Genomic DNA, 18523 nt, shown 5'->3' on the forward strand with positions numbered 1-18523 from the left:
AAAACAGGTTATAAACATCTTTTCATCACCTCAAAGCTCTTTTTTTTTTTCAGTGCAAGAAATTTGAAAAGTAAAATAAAATCTCCCTTATTACCCTCATGTGACTGAATTCTCAACTGCTGAATTAGCGTTGCACTGTTAGCCCCTCCTCAGTCTGAGAATTGAAGTATTGAATAAATATGGAGGTAGAGAAATCTCCGTTTTGGGTGTCTGTTTCACTTTTAACACATGCTTTAACTTAAATGTTTTCCAACTAATGGAGGAATATATTAATCAAATAATTAATTCCAAAGCCCAAGATTTTATGACGAGCCTCTGACAAATCGTTTTACCCAATGCAAATACAAAGTATAATCTAATCCTTTGAATTTTGGTTTCTTAATAAATGGTCTACAGTCCACAAAATTATTTTAAAAATTAAAGAAGGAAGACATAGTGCCTGGAATTATACTAAGTACATGTTGATCATTGACTTGTTGTGATTAGTGATCAGCAATCAATATATAATCATTTAATTTCTCTTCTGACTCAAGACCTGTCAAAACTGTTAAATCTCCACTGCTCATACAAACCTAGAGTTTGGAGATTAGGTCCAGAAAGCATTTAAGCACCTTACCCTACCTAATTCTTTGGAGGACTCAAGGGCTGAAGGCATTCTGAGTAGTAAAGTACTCTGTTATCCACATTAAACATTACAGGTTTGTCAATTGACCATTATCGTAAGAACTTCTGCTAAAACACGGTTTAGTTCTAGAACCCATCAGATCATCAAGTGTTCCATGGCTAAAATCCATGATTCAGTTGATGTGCTCTGAAGTGACCTAACAAATAAAGTTTCTCAAAAAATATAGCAACTGCTAAAAGACATGTGGCAGACATTGCAACCTTTTTCTATGCAGCTGTTCATCAGCTGGAGCATGTGATCTGAACTTGAGACACATTTGAGAGTGTCAGTTCAAAAGCATCTTCTGACAGAGAGAGATCTAAACTCTAGTGTGTGTCAGCAGAGCATGGTCTAAGACATTAGACCATGTCAGGGTAAAAACACTTGCAGTTTCCTCCTACTGATCTTGTTCCATTTCACGTGGAAGCAGTGAACAGAGGCAGAGAGGGAGAAAGGGAAGGAAAAAGTGCAGGCAGTTCTGGAGATCAGGCACTGGGGCACTCAGTGGCAGAGTTTCAGTGATGTTTAATATTTTTATAGAAAATTCTGTTTAAAGTAGAAAAATAAATATAAAATGCAAGAGGTAGCTGTCTCAAACATGGGATAGAACTGAACTTGAATCCCCCAAATCCTGAACAAATGCTCTCTTCTCTAATCTTTCGCATGAGCAGGGTAATAGGCAAGAGAGAAGGAGATGGTAATCTTCTGGCTGTGGTACCCTTCCTTTAAAACACTTTTTTCTCCAGAAGAGTTTGAAGTAAATTTTGACACTTAGTCAGCTTGTGAGTTAAAGGTTTTAGCCACCTACAACTAAAAAAATTTTGAAGTTTTAAATCCAAAGGACAGGAAGGTCTTTCTCTTTGGTCAGGCATAACTCCTTCAGAGGCTAAAGTTTAAGACAAAATTAATTATTTCCCTCTGGCTACATGAAGCAAGTTCTGCAATGAACACTCATTAACAATCCCTCTTCAAAATTTTCCTGTGCACTAGGATGAGATAAAAAATGACACTTATGGCTTTCACTGTGGGAATATGTTAGCTAAAATTTCTAAATGAATACTCTGAGCCATAATGCATCCAATCTTCATGCATAAGGTATTGTTGATTAGCACTGTGTGAAAGCAGGAAACTGTATCTCCTTTTTATCCAGCTGTATTTTGAATGGAAACATTCAATTCTTGTTGATTTCTTCATTTTAAAGAGTGTTGTTGCTTAAGATGAGAACTGCAGTTATGATTATGGAACTGAGATTAATCCTGAAATCATCAGAAATTGCAAGATTTAATTTGGTATTCCCTAATGTCTCAGATGTGAAATTGCTAAGGCTTGTAGATCCTGGCATTTTCACTATGTGTAGAACATAGCACATAACTTATGAATTTCACAAATAATCCATTAAAAAACAAATGCCACAACACTCAGTGTTTCATCACCAGCAGCTATTATATGGCTCTCACCTCTGAAATGAAAGACCTAACTGAAACATTCTTGGGCACTTAATTCTGAAGCTTAAAAACGGTTCATTAGCACTTAACACTTTCTAGATTTTATCCCTTGCCTTCTCTGCCAAGACATCGAACAGAAGTGGTAAAACAGAGTGAATCCTTCTCAAGATCAATTCACCAAAATCTTTTGCACAGAAATGAACACACTTATTAAAAGGTATCAACTTTTAGACCCTATCAGTATCAACTGGATTACAGGCAATGGACAAGAAATAAGAAGATGCATGTACTTGATGTCAAGGTTCTGAAATATCCTGAAAACAAGATCTCAAGAAAATTAGCAAAATACTTATCTGAAAATTTTACTTGGATTTGTAAACTCATTAACATGAACTCCACCCCCTAAAATGAGAATTTTTGGCAAAACTGACAGTCATAAAAAGGCAGTTAACACAATTTTGTGATAATTATTTTATCTAGAAAATTATTCCATCCTGTGTTTTCAAATTATGTTGTATAAGGTCGTGCAAACTTATCTGTGTACACTGTTTGAAATATATGATTTAATTACTTCATTTAGTATGTTTTTTTAGGTACGGTATGTATTTTAAAATTTAATTTGTCTGGAAACAGTAAACATTATTATCTCCCAAACAGTACCATCTTTTGGTAACATTTAAAAAAAATGCATATTTTTCCTTCAAATTTCAGTTGTTGAAATAACTATCTATTTAAAAAACAAAAACAAAAACAAAAACAAAAACAAAAACAAATGAGTTCAAGGTTATGTAAAACTTTGTGATTTGGATCCTTATTTTATTTTGGGTTCTATCTAAGAGATATGACACATGGAAGCGTTTTCCCCACATATTTCAAAATCATGTTCAAAAAGGTTTACAAAAAATTACTTCATGTTTGACCTTTGTTATTTGAATATATATTTTCTTGTCTCTTTTTGATTCCAATCTGAGTACATTCAGTATTTTCTACAAAGCTAAACTTTGTGTTCTCACACTTTGAGAATATACCTTTTGGAATAACAACATGTGAAATACAGAAGCATCTCTATAATACTTTTTTTTTTTTTTGGGGGGGGGGGGTAGATAAATTCAGGCATGATTTTAGAAAATATGATCCAATATCTCAATACTGATATAATCTAACCATTTTTAGGGGAAAAACAGCAAAAAGTTTATAGAATTTATGGACTGTATTTCAGAAATTACTGTATACCATGAAAATGAGCTCTTCTAATGGATATTACAAGATCCTTCTCTTAATGCAAAACAAATAACCTTTTGCCCCAAGTTACCCTCCACACTGCAGGCACATTACAAGAACATAAATTGTTACTGATTTTTTACCAACCCTTACAAAATATCGTTGTCTTCCTAAATGCTACCAGAAAGTAATGTTGCCTCCAAGTCACTTTAGACACAGTCAGATAGTAGAAGAAAAGTAGAAGGAAAGCATACAGATCTCTGAACACAAGCGCAGTTAAGTGCAATTCTTTTGTGATACCAAACACTATAAAACATTAGAAAATAGGGCTACAATTCTAAGTAGAGAATTCACAGAAGAAAATTTTAATCAGCAGCTAATTTTAATCAACAGTTCTTAGACTTAACAGAAAGCAATTCTGAAAAAAACTCATCTCCTTAAGTGTGAATAAGTAACCGATACCTCTTTCATTCTTTGTCACAGTTGACAGCTCACAAATCACATAGAATCAAGATAACTGTTTTGCAGAAAGTAATAATTGTTTACAATCTATTTACTAGCAAGCTTGTGCATGACTACAGCCTAAAAAAAAAAAAAAGTATCTTTGCATGTAGATATTAATAAGAAAGCTAAACAATATTTAACTGTTTTCATTACACTACTAGAGTTTAGAAAGGTAATTAGAAATCATATTAACATGTTAGACACACAGTTATGATACTACCATCATAAATTTTACTTTTAATGTCCTACAAAGCAAAACAAGAAGATAGGAATGGCAAGCCTGCATCGCTCTTACCATTCTGAGTTAAGTGAATAACATTGTTTGTTTTAAATATAAAAGTCTCCAAATGTATGCTCTTTTATAGATTATTTTTTTCCTCTTTAATGGATTTAATATAAAGTTGGCTGTCAATATTCTGTACAAAACTAGATTTACTCAGAAATTCATTACTTCCAGTCTTGCATGTCACATATTATTTGAAGCCTTGTTAAATTTTCTTAAAGGAGTAGCAGCCCTAATCCTGCATATTCTTGTTATGTTATGGGTCAGTGTTCTAGCACTTAGTAGGACATATCAATCAAAACACTTTTCATCTTCCTGAAGTTAACTGAAACTGAGTGCATAGCTCTGCCCTGACCCTCCCTTCTAATCTGTTTCTCCTTCCATATGCCAGGGATTCTGAATGTGTATATGAAAAAATTGTAAATCTTAAAGCCCTAGACAGAACAACATATGTTAAGAATTTTTACATAGAATCACAAAGAGATGAGCATCTAATAGAATTAAAATAAACTTGGAGAAAGATAGACCATATTTCAACTGTAGCTGAACCATCACTTTTTAAAATAAAGCATAATTGTAAAGATTAGATTTCTAGTTCACTTACTTGTATACCTAGTTTTATAATGAAAATCATATGCACATACACACACACATATATGTATAATATCTATATATACATAATATGGTTATATTAAAAATATTTTTCCACACATTTCTGATGTAGTATATTTTCAAATCATAGCAAGTGTAACACACAGGTACATTGAAAACTAATTTCACATCAATTAGCTGAAAATATCACCAATATATTGTCAATTTCCGTTTTAGCAATTGGTGTTTTTTTGGTAGGAGGAGAACTGGGAGCCGTTTTAAGTTAGTTTCAGGACAAAATATATGGAAGATTTTATCACCTGTCATCAGCACAGACATCAAAATCTAGCAAAATAAAAAATATAATTAAAAATATAATTCCATAAAGTAAGTTAACCATAATTTCTAAGATGTTGAGAACATTAGAATTGTTCCAGGCAGCTGGTGAAGCATGATGTGCTTCACACTGGAACTGACTTGAACAATGATTGTTTCAAGGACTTTTCTAGCTATCTTATGGAGAGAATCAACAAGACTGATGGTACCAGCACTTTCTGCAACAAAATAACAGCTCTACAACCTGAAATAATCTTCTGAGTTTTAGAGTTGTGAGTTGAACTTCAGTGATATACATTATACATGATATACGTTATATGTGACATACATTATAAGTGATATACTATATAAGTTTGGTCCAGCTCACTGGTGGTCCAAACCAACCAACCAATCAATAAACACCAATCCACGCTACCACAAAAAAAAAAAAAAAAAAAAAAAAAAAAAAACCTCTTCCAGCACAGACTGTTAATATCTCTCTGGGACAAAAAATTCCAGATTGCCTTAAATTACCTAATTTCCTACTTAATAAGTTATCAATTCATGTCCAAAATCCAAATTCAGCAACTCTACAATTCTAAAATATATTCCTTGACAAAATAACATACTCTGGCGAATTAGATAGACTTCTTGTAAAGAAACTCTTACTCCATTTAAAGTCTTCTGAAACCATTCAACTTGGTTTCCAGCCTAAGTGCAGCCTAGCAGCTACACTAGCTCCTGAAGCTGATAGGGTACTCATATCACTGAAGAAAGCTTTTTCAAAGGTGGCTTCATTTAGCTTCTGCCAGCAGCCTTTCTGACCATTGCGCTGATCATGATGCTTTTCTGACTCACCTGTGGACCTAGGCTGGGGCAGATGGGATTGCACTTGTGTAGTTCCACTTTTTCCTCTCAGAGAAATCCCAGAGGATGGCATAGGGTAATTGCTCATCAGCCCCGAGGGCTCTCTCTCATGCGGGATTCCACAAGGTTTCATCCTGTCATCTCTCCTTTTAACATGTATATGAGGCCACTGGGGAGATAATGAAATAATTTGGGCTGTGGTGTCATCAGCATTCAGATGATTCACAGTCCTATTCTCTTGTCAGACCAGGATGGTGCAGTCATTTTGTGCTTCCAGAACCTGGCTGCAATAGGGGTATGATGCAAGTTTACTCCCACGGAGATAGGTGCTATGTTGCACAAGTAAAGGGAAACATTCAGAAGTTATCATCTACCCTTACTACTCAGTTCCACCTCTTGTGAGAGAGGCTTATAAGCCTCTCTCCAGGTTCATGAATTTGGGTCTGTGTTTCCAAACTGGATCAGTGGCAAGTACAGTTTGACATCTGGGTTTAGATCAGTGGCAATAATTTCTGCAGGTGTAAAGCTTGCCACATCAGTCCAGGTCCTCTTCCAGAATGGAGTGGTGCAGTCCCTGGAACTTCCCTGGAACAACGGCTACAAATGACTACCAGATGTTCAGTAACTGCTGATACCAATTCATACCACTTCAGACATATAAATGGCACCGAGAAAATGGCATATACAGTAGTGCCTATCTGATTTAGAATGATATCCAATGTAACATCTTAAAAGTTCCATATCTTGTGATCACAGCTGTGTAGGATACTTTTTTGACTTTCAGCAGAGATGATCCTGATTACACTGAAATCAGCCACATGAGATCACCCACTGGCTGTGAAAGTTCGTTCACCTATTCAATCATTTTTGACCCTCAGTGTAAAGTCATTTCCTGTTTGTCTAAGGAGGGTCAGGTTTGTTGATCTTCAGGCACGGTGAAAGGAAGTGATAATGATATGTGATCAGTCTTTTGGAGTATAAATCTATCCGGATTAAAATGTTTTATGTATCACAATATAGTTTAATTTGAAAATAAACAGCCCATCTCACAGAGCCACTTTAGAAAATCCATACAATTTGGCCAAGTATGTCTGTATCTAACCACCTTTTTTTTTTAATGTTGCCCGAGCTTAAATCCACGGTACATTATTCACTATAAAAATACATTCTATTTTTATAGTTCAGTGTGATAGTATAAACTTAACACAAAATCTGGCATGGCCTCAAATCATGTTGAACAGAGAGAGACTATTAGTATTAATTTAATACCAATGGTTTCTACAGTTTTAGAAACATGATTATCATCACATTGCACTACATAATATCAAAATGGTTAGCATCAGTTTCTTTTTAATTACATGGTTTCATTTGGCAGTCTAGAATAAATGGAAGTGCTTGTTGTTGCTTTGCTGGCTTATGCTGAAGTGAAAGTAACCTAATTCTGATGAACTAAACTTTCATTTAAGCTTGCTGATTCAAATGTAGGTGTGAAATATCTTGATATTACTGTTAAATGTTTATACTATATTTAGCTATAATATAGCTGATTGATTCAAAATACGAATACTAATATTTATATACTAAAATATTTGTAGGTGTGACACACTAATGTAATGTTTAGGGGAACACAGAAAAATTATACATAAATGTTTTATAATGACTTTTTTTTTCCTTGAGAATTAAAAAATAAAATAAAAAAAAAAATCAGGGGAGCCAATAATTACATACTTTGAATGTTTCTTCTTTCTACTGAAGAGTGGAAGTGAAGAGTAGTTGCTATAAAATAAATGACACATCAAGTTTCTCAACAATATTTATACAACTTCAAATTCTCTGTGCCAAACATAAAATATCCTATAACTGAAACCTGTAGTTTCAGGTGAACAGACTTGGAGTGATAGTGAGCCTCTCAAAATCACATTACCACTGCTTTTGCAGTGGACATTTCTGTGTACATTTCCAGTCTTTGGTTCTTGGTTTCCTGAATGATCCCACTTAAGAAATTCAAAATACCTCTGTAGCAAGGTCCACTATCAAATAGATATTTGTTGAGCTACAATCAAAAATCAAAATAGAAAACTCGTTTTTAATGTTTTATTGTTTGAAAACGATTTTTAAAATGACATAGAGAATTGACCTTTTTTCAATTTCTGCTTTTTCCTACCCTTTTCTATAGAAGATATTTTTCTCTGTGTGTTGTTTTTTTGTTTTGTTTTGTTTTGTTTTGTTTTTTAACAGTTCTTGCCATTAGAAGATCATACCTAGGTGGTTTCCCATGAGGGCATTTATTTATAGTTAATATCTCATCCTCAAGTAATGTGAACAAATACACACACACACAAACAATACAAGCCTATACATCTACATATAGTGCTCAGTGGAATGAGCACTAGGATGAGCACAGACAGGATGATAGAAGTTCCCAATTTTCTAACTGCATATGTGCATATCTATGCATAAAGTTGAAAAAAAAAAATCCTCCTATGAATTGTCACAGCTACTGCTGTTTCTCCCAGCCAACATTAAAAATTCTGAGGTTACTTCATTACAAAATATGACATGGTAATACAGATGACATCACTGACTCTATGTTGTATAAGTTACTTGGGATATAAATCCCAAAGCTTTTACTTTGATTTACCATTAATTCCCACATATTTTTATTTATTTTTTAATATCTTTATTTATTTATTATTGTAACCTGAGTAACACATTTTTCAACTTTAAAATCTTTTGAACTTCCTTCTCTGAAAGGGGAAAAAAATTCTCTGTGCTGGGATTTACTCTGGGGTTGCCCCAAAACTATTATAAACTACTGTCCCAAATATCAAAGGCTTTTGATATTAAACTATTAGGAATATTCTCTGAACTCCAGTAACACTACAGTTTTTATGAAGGAGTTTAATGAAAACTAAATTATTAAAATAATAATAAAAATATGTGGTAAAATAAGAAGAGATCTTAAAATCTATTTAGGTAAGAAGGGATCCTAAAAATCTTTTGATTTTTCATATAAAATTATTGTAATATGTTGTTTTACATTTTTGTTAGGACAATAACTTAGAAATTGAAATACTGACTTTCCACTATCCTGTTGACAAAGAAACATTCACAATATTCCAATATGGATTAACTTCTTTCTGAAAGACCATTCTGGTTAAGACAAGATACATGTATGCACTTTGCTCATATCAATTCTAAGAGGAGCCATTCTAAGTCATAATGAATTAAATTTATCCTGATGCAGACAATAGATAAAGAGCTTGACATATAAAGCCCATGTTAGCATTTACACTAACTTCATTTAAACAAATCAAGAACAGTTAAATTGCATTTGAGAAAAGAACAATAAGGACACAGTATCAACTGTAAGTGGTTACAGCACAACAGCTTCTTCATCTCAACCTCTTGCAAAGGTGTGGGTCCATTATGCCAATAAAAACAAATTTCAAGATTACTTTTCAAGCCCATGTTACCTTTTTTTTAAAGAAACCATGGCCAGGATAGGTGCAACCACTTGCAAGGGTAACAAATGTAATGTTCTATGTATATACTTGTCACTGTCTTCGGTAATGCTGTGAACTTTATCCTAAAGTTTTCAGTAGTGAACAAGTACTTTCTACCAAACAGCTTACAGTTATAGTAGTAGCTACCTGACCATTGTGTGTGAAGGTGGTGTCAAAATAGAGATAATCTCATAAATCTCAGAGAACTTTTTTTTTCTTTTTTTCTTTTTTTTAATGAAAATGAAGGAAAGGCCAAGAAATTCTCAAATTGAGACCCATCAACTAATATATTATGCTAAATATTAATGGTCCACATGCCAATGTTTTCCCTGGCCTTTATGATAATAAAATGATCAGTACAAAAATAAATGTATAAAATGTACATAAATCCATGACAAGTTGAAAAACAGCAACAAAAAGGATGTAGTAATTGTTTTAGATGGCTTCTGTTTCTAATGTGCTTATTCACTGCCCTCAGAGTGCCTGTTAAAATCAGGGAGCAGGTCATTCACCAGCAAAAGCAATTATAAAATGCAAATGGCAGAGCATTTATAGTCAAGACTGGCTGGATAAAAAAGCTCTACTTAATAACATGTTTCTAAGCAGTTGACATAATTAGATGTTCGTATTATAAACAATAGCAAAGAGTACAAGCCTTCAGCATTTTTTTAAAAGGCTGCAATTAAAAAAAAAAAAAAAGTGAGCATTGTGACATAAATTCTATTAAAAAGTAACAATTAAATTTCCCTCTGAGAAAATAGAAGGCACCATCTTGTGGTTACTCTGAAGGAATGCAATTGGGACAGCCTCAGAACTGCCATTTCCTCCAAACCCTTCCCACTGTGTCCACTGGAATATCACAATTCTGCCAGACAAGGGCAATGCTTTCCCATTCCTAATATTCCCTCTCAACCAGTGAGACTAGGTGTTGGGCAGGATTAGTGGGATTATATAGTTCAAAATACATCTTATCCCTTTACTACAGTGTGTGTTTGAGGTATACAGACAACAATACGGAATTATTGTCAATTATGGAAAAAAAAAAAAAAAATTATGAATACTACCATAACCTAATGCCTCTGCAGCCCAGTAAAACTGCATTTTGAACCAGCTAAGATCAGGAACTTCTATTCTTTCTATCCTTACATTATCAAAACCAAAACATGGTTCTTTTATTTAGTGAGTGTTTGAAATTTATGTAAATTATATATTTTGGTCAACCAGTTAAGTTTGTGTCATCTTCAGAGATATAGTTAGTCTTATACACAGTTCACAGGTAAGCATTCAAAAATTCTTGTTACTTCAGTGGAATCTGCAGTTGCAAGTAAAACACCGTATGTAACCCACATGTATATTCACAATCAATAATGTGTGCCTTGGGTCCAATGCTGCAAACAGCTAAGGACTTATTCACTATACCTATGAGACAAACCATCCAGACTAATCTTTCTCCATTCAGCTGTGTAGCTGAGCAGACAAATATTTACACAGGCACATTCAACTGTTCCTATCTTCCTTGGGAAATCTATATAAAATGCAATTTAATATCAATTTATTATTTTTATTGTTTTTATAATCAATTATAAATGAATACTTATTTCAGAGAGGCTAATTTATCTAGTTCTTATGTTACAATTTGATTGTATAACTCCAGAAACAACTTGCTGGTGTTACTGGTTCATTGTTAGATTTAAACTAGTATTTTGTATTATAGGGAACCTCTGACCAGATCTCCTCCAAGGAAACAAACAGAATGCTGATATGTGTCTCATTTCACATTGTTTGAAGTGCTTAACAGATCAAGATTAATAAAATGTACATATGCTTTTTTTTTTCCCAAGCAGATTTACGTATGACCTGCTGATGTCTCAATGAATTCTGAATGGCTATAAATGGTAGCAAATTTTAGTTTTTTTTTTAGATCTGAATCTTCTAGAAAATACCTGGCAAATTAGGACAGTTATTTTTCAAACAAACTGCCATAGTAAGTATTACTGACTAACAGCCTAATGGTGATAACATCCAGAATAATCTTCCCTTTTGAAAGGTGTCAGTAAAAGAGGAGTTCTTCCATGTCTAGAAAATGCTGTGCTGGCATGGATGCATGGGGTGGTATTCTGGTTATTGGTATCTGTTTCCAAGAAGGAGTAAAATTAGTGTCCCATATTTCCTGGAGATTTTTTTAGCACATCAGGAGAATTGATATTCTGAGTCACTTTACTTACAAGATGTAATGTTTTTTTAGAAAATAACACAATTTTGTCTGATGTTTTTCTCAGCTCAGTTCTTTTTGAGACGTCACTCCTCCAAACAGTTTCACACTAACCAATGTCTCTGTTTACATGTGCACTCCAGGATGGGGGCTGACATCTAAAACACTAAAAAATCATCTAGATTATACACTTAAAATCTGCATTGCTTCCCCACTGTCACAAAGGAAATGCAACTCTATATTTTGTGCATTATAATGCAGACTTATGTGTTAATATGTCCATTTATATCCCAGGGTACTCCATATATTCAGCAACTGAAGTAATCTAATTTCTTTCATTTCCTTGGTTGTTAATGGGACCTTAACAACCCCATCTTTTCCATCTCCAAATGCTGACAAGCATTATACAAATGCCGGAATGATAATCTGAGTCTAAAGGGCTGAAACAATAAGTGTTACCATAAAAAGGTGTCTTCTCCCTCCCTGTGAGAAAGCCAAGAATGCGTTACTTGCATGATTTACTCATGCAAACTGACAACAGAAAAGATGTAGGGATTGGAAACATGACAGTCCTGCTTATCTCCCCTTTGGCTGCTGCAATGCTCCTCTCTCCTAGGCAAAGGGGATCTTCTACTTCTGGAGAGGAAGAAAGAAGACATTCATGGAGGTCTCAGGATGCTGGGAGAAAAATGGGTGACGGTGGTTCAGGGAAGGTCACATGCCGGGGTCCTGTCATCATTAGTTAGTTTTATTCTACAAGTCAAGTTCTAAAGAAATTTTACTGTTCTCCTCCTGAGATCAGCATAGTTGGGTGTTATAGAGAGGGGATACAATGGAAGAAATTTGAGATGAGGAAGGAGGTGAGTGAAAAGACCTAGTCCTTCCATCTGCTTCAGATTTAATCCTAATTTTTAAAACTACATCAATACTTGATGTATGATGAAACACTTCTGGTAAAAAGCTCAGATATCTCCACTTGTTGCTATATCTACCCATCACTAACAAACAAGAATAAAAAAGAAGCAAATAGATCAAAAAACAAAACAAATAAATAACAGAAAAAAAAAAAAAAAAAAACAGAACATAGCAACAACAACAAACCATAGGGCTTAGAGAAACAAGTTATGTTTCTGTAAGTCTTTTCTGTTTACTTCCTCACACAACTTCCAACATGCTGATACTGTCAAGTTATATATTCACACCCTGCAGAACACTAAAGTACTGATGTTATGAGATCACTATCAAAACTATTTTTCTAAGTGAGTATTTGTTAAAAGTCCAGAAAAGCTAAACCAAATTATTGTCCATAAGAAATCCATATCCACCTTAGGAATGGATAGTTTTGCATGGGGTACTTAGATAATAGTTATCTTTTCTCTCATAAATTAATTTCAGAAACATTACATTTCAAAAGCACTTTTACAGAATGGAATCACCCTAAAGTATCATAAAGGATAGGTTCTAAATGGGCTTTTAACAACTTAATCAAATATACCCATGTTCACATTGTGTTTAGGACCTTGTGATCTCACACTGCCTTTGTGCGTATTAGAAAAAAATATTTTTAACAATTTATTTATTAAAGGATATTTGCATACTGAAAGGTAGCCTCAAAAGAAGTGATAACAAATCTTAAATTTTCTGAGTAATAATTCAAGTTACAAAAATTCACTAGTAGCATCTGGAAAAAATATAAATACAAATATACTGATTGGATTTACTACTGATTTTATTAAATAAGTTACTAAATAGACATACAGGTCTTGCCATAGGTCACAAAAAAAAAAAAAAAAAAAAAAAAAAAAGCTTATCTCATCTCCAGTTTTTAAAATACAGAATATATCATAGCAGTAAAATATATAGTTTGAGTTTAGGTTTAAATATGGGCACATACATATAGAGAAATTTATTTGATTTATTCACTATGCAGAAACTATATTTCCACCTAAGAATTTCCCAACATATTTTCAGTGTTGGCACAATTACAGTATTGCAGTTGCAAAAATTGTAAGATGAGATCAAATTAACACTAGAATTTTCAAAACCAAGTCAGTCTGAAATGACAGGACATTATATCATAATCAGTACTAAACCCACAAAAAATCTTGGTGATGTAAATTTTTCCAGATGGTACCAGGACAACTTTTCAAGTATAAACATGTGAAAGAAAATTTCTATAGAGACATTTGTATATTTTGGCTTTGAGCAACAGACAGTTTTGCTTTTTTTGAAAAACAGAATTATCTGCTGAAGTTTAATTTGTTTCCCATTACAGTTTCGGATTTCTTCTTCATCCATAAAATTAACTGCAGTGAACTTCCAGAAGTAAAAAGCTGTCTTTTTTCAGGCTTGAATAAGAGGAGAAATAGTCACTTGTCCTGAAAGCTGGCTACAATTAAACATATTGAACACAAATTAAAAGCTGTAAATGTAACCTTTGGGTACTTTGCTGTGATCCTTTCTTATATACTGTATTATATGATAAACAATTAAAATGCACCTACATTTTGGCTACCAAAAGTTTAAAATATTATTTAACTAGATCATAAATAAAATACGGAAATAGGAAAAGACAATATTTACCTTTTCCAACTGGGCATTTTTTTTTGATTTGTACAAAAATTCCCCCACTGCCACAAAGACAGAAAGCACCAATCCTGCTGCCAGGACAATAAAGATTCCTCCAATATTCTGAACTCCCAAAGCACTGGCCTCTTTGCTTTCCTCCTCTGGGCAGCCATTGCCTCTCCACCATTTCTCTTTCATCATGTGGAGCTTGCCCTCCTCTTGCAGCTGTAGAATCGCTATAGTGATCTTGTCTCTATATGGAGAACCTAAAGAGATCACAGGGAACATATATTGCAGTGGTGTATATTTTAAAGAAAGTTAGTTACACCTGATAAGAATAAAATGTAATGCAATGAATGCCACAGGGAAAAAATACATATCCTTTTCTTTACAACCATAACATTTATGGAAAAACAAGTACATTTAATCATGGTCCCACTGGTCACACAAGTGCAAACCTACGTACGTAACTACATATGTGCAGAACTTGATACAGCTGATGTTGGTTATAAGCCAGGCAACTTGATGAAGCAAGTCTTATCGCATTGAGTCCAATGGTCTACTAAACTATTAAATACAGCCAAAGAGTGTTCACCTTTTAATTCATATCAGGCTTTTAATTATTCTGCAGTAGATTTAGTCTAATATAACTAAATCTACAGGCTGTTGCTTCATAGCTTGCTACCCTAAAGCTGTAGGTCTTTTATATAATAAACATTTTATACTGTTATTACTTTCTTGCAAGAAAGAAACATCAGTTTATGCAAGCCACAAAAGTCTGTATCTGATACACTGTCAGACAATTACAATACCTTCCAAACACTTACTTATTACCATTAGTAAGTAATGCATTCAGAAAGATAAATTTAAGTGTTTGGATAACAAGAATGTGAATTTTCATATTTTTAATATATTTCTTTCTCATAATTAAGTATTTTAAAATAACATGATAATTTTGCAGCTTTTGAACCTTTCAATACAGGCAGTTCACAGGGTACTGTCATATCTTCATATGTCATCTGCTCTCTTTTTCTTTATAAGTGCACAAGAATTTTTCAATGAGTACTTTAAAACCTAACTTAATTAACAAAGAACGCCAATGGAGAAAGCTTTACTTTTCTGAATGTTACTGAGTAAATCAACAGTTAGAACTGTTTTTTCTATGTTAAGATCTGTGTAATGCTTGAGAGAATAAAGACATAATTTTTCTTCTCCTCCTTCATAAACAGGAACAAAAGACTTTGCATTAAAGTGGTTAAGAAACACAAGAGAAAAAAAAAAAAAAAAGAGAAGTAGATGAAAAGGCATGGCATCCCCTCTTTCATGGGATATGAATGCAGGTCTACAAATCTTCTTCCTCCTCTTTTTCCTTCTGTCATAATTCTGTCATAATATTGCTACTTACTAGCTATCATCTTTATGGTGTTTCCTTTGACTGAATGATAAAATGTATTTTCTTTAACTTCATACCTTAAAAAAAAAATATCACAGAATCCTGCTAGAGAGATTTGACTATTTCATGTATTTTTGTCAGCTATGAAGGAGATGAAGAAAGACATTTGTAGGATAATTTGTAGTCTTTACACTAGAAAAACATTTCTTTCTTTCTTTTTTTTTTTTTTTTTATTAAGAATTTCTTCTCCTTTAACATACTAATCAACTTATTGTTACATATCTAGAACTTATCATGAGAATATAGCTAATTGCAAAGGGTTGATGTGCCAGGATGGAAATAAAACAGAAAAGACAATTAATTGTAAAATACCCTGGGCTATTCCTTTACTCCAAAAATAAAAGGTGGGAAGAGCTAGCCTCAATGTAACATTGCAAGAACTTGGGTTTTATCATATCTCTCCTTAAAAAAGAAGATTGCACTAAGAGCTACACTGTGTTTACACAGGACTATATGGAAAGCAGAGAGAAGGGAGAGCAAATTCTTTTCTATTCCTTTGTGCATGTGTGAGCTTAGGTCACATGATTTCAGACCATCCTGATTATTCTGAAACTCTGCAAAATCCTGTACCTGATGCTTTTCTTCAGTCAAATGGAAGAAGGAAAGTGATTACCCACAAGAGCCTGGGGACTGTAAGTGCATACTATAATCTTTGGGAGATGTTTTCAGGGCTACACTGCCTATAAATATTTTACAATAACATACGATTCTGAGAAATAATTTTGGACCCAGTTTAACCCATCTTCTGATCTGACAAGCTGTTTTCTAAGTTTTCTAACTAAATTGATTTGCACTCAGTTTCTACACTTTGCAAAGACATAGCAATGGGAAATCTACCCAGAAGTCCCTGAAGTGTCTAAAAATTTTGTGGTCTAATCAGTTGGTGACAGAATTTCCATGCAAAGAGACAACAAAAAAAAAAAAAAAAAAAAAAGAGAGAGAGACAATAGACACAGCATATAGATTACACACTTAAAACTGCTGTTTTCCTTGCAGAAATGAAAAATGTCATCATGTAAATGTAAAAGGTTTTGTAAATTATTGCCAATTTTCACCATCATGAGTGCAAGATGAGTCAAGCCATTTAATAAGGTGTTGAGGGAAGGTGATGTCCTCCTTGTGTACTTTTTAAAAACAAAACTATTTCACTAAAGAGAATTTGCTGTTCAGGGAGAAAAAATTAAATGTGAACAGAAACTTGAAGGCTCACTGACCATGTGTGTGAATGTATGTGGAAAATAAATACAGTATAAATAAGAATTAAGTAATAAAGCATAAATTCAAAATAAATAAATAAATGAGTAAAATGCTGCCGTATTCATAGAAAGCACACACAACATTAATTTTCATGTGCAGAAATGTGAACTTCAAATATAAATGAAATCACATGCAGTTGAAAAAAAAATCTTAACAGTCTGTGTATGGGGAATGACTTGAGCCTGGGGAAAGGAGCAGGGACACAGACACAAGGTATTTAAAACTCCATCACAAACTCAGAGGGAAAAGATGAGACTATAATTTTCTATTAATTATGGAAGAAAAAGAGAAGTCAAGTTTGGAAATATCTGACTTGGTCTTTCCTCTCTTCCCTGGGTTCCAAGTGTTTTATTTTCTCCATTGACTCCAAGAACTATCTCCATGATAAACTAGGACTGGAGGGCCTACAGAACATAAACTATACATTATTTGCTGATCTCTCTCTAGTTGCAGTTTGCAGGAATGAGAACTGCTAAAAGAATCACTTTAGTACCTTCAGTCTAGTTACACAGATTATGGAGACCTTAATAACTTTCTAGGATCAACAAAATCAGTGAGGGATGCAACAATTTCTATTTGCAGTAACTTACATACAAAAATTTAAAATACAAATGAAAATCTGTATAAAATTATGTCTGAAGCATTAATACATATATATATTTGGATGTAAATATAAAGCTAACAAAGTCCCAGAAGTATTGAAGTTATACATAGAGAAGTTATAAGTATGCCACTGAAAAGATGTACTCAATAGCAAAACCAGCCACTTCCCTAAGTAGCAATAAGCCATGTATTTTTAAGAGTATAGAACAAACAGGATATCATTGCATACCAGGAGATAGATGTGAGCTTCTCAAAAGCCATCTGAACATGGTCCTGGGCAATCAGTTCTAGGTGTCCCTGCTTGAGCAGAAATTTTGGAGGAGAAGATCCCCAGAGATCCCTTGCAAACTCAACCACTCTGTGATTCTGTGAAATGTAGCTTTGATAAAAGATTTTCTTTGTGATATTAAGTGAAGTAAACCAGAAGCATTTATCAGTTTCTTAGCTCTGTGCCTATGTTTTTTTTTTTTTTTTTTATATTTATGACATACTCAAACATTATAGCATTCTTGCCTCTAAGATACAAATAAATTAATGACAATGCATCTCAGATGCGCAGTTTAAATACACTCCCCACATTTACTGAAAACAAGTGCTATATTAATAAACTTTGAGTGGACATAGAAGTTTTTAAGGTAGAAAAGTGTAAAAAACTTGTTTTTGCCTCTTGCAAACATGTATCAGTCATACAAGCGGACTACAAATACAGCCTCCTTGGGAAATATTTGTCTAACACTACACAGCACCATACAGTTGAATGAGGGAGTCTAACAAACATTACATGCAGTCCTACAATGTATATAGTTTTCAGGAAGGTGGGCAAGAGTTTAGTGAAAGATCAAGAAAAGTCTAGGGTCAGTCCATGCATTTCCAGAAGCCAAGCTCTAATGGAAATTCTGAAAATAATACCTGTCAGTGTTTTTGCCACTAGCTTTTTTATCATGGGTGAGGTATGAATTAGCTGTTAGGTATATCTAGCTGTAATGACATCTTAAATCAGGGTAATCTTTATTTAAGTTATACAAACAGGAATA

General features: G+C 33.6%; 1 protein-coding gene across 5 annotated transcripts in view; it reads right to left on the minus strand.

The window, feature by feature from the left end:
• The window catches only part of GRIK2 (glutamate ionotropic receptor kainate type subunit 2), a 400442-nt gene that overhangs the window by 3586 nt on the left and 378333 nt on the right, over positions 1-18523 (minus strand). For 4 of the 5 annotated variants that reach the window (XM_068677832.1, XM_068677833.1, XM_068677831.1 and 1 more), the window contains one exon: positions 14192-14442. In XM_068677832.1, coding sequence (XP_068533933.1) covers positions 14192-14442 — 251 coding nt within the window. Of the gene's footprint in view, positions 1-9603; positions 13998-14191; positions 14443-18523 lie in introns of those variants that run through there. The other variant, XM_068677834.1, reaches the window with a different exon arrangement.

Source organism: Anas acuta, chromosome 3 (assembly GCF_963932015.1).
Source record: "Anas acuta chromosome 3, bAnaAcu1.1, whole genome shotgun sequence".
NCBI lineage: Eukaryota > Metazoa > Chordata > Aves > Anseriformes > Anatidae > Anas > Anas acuta.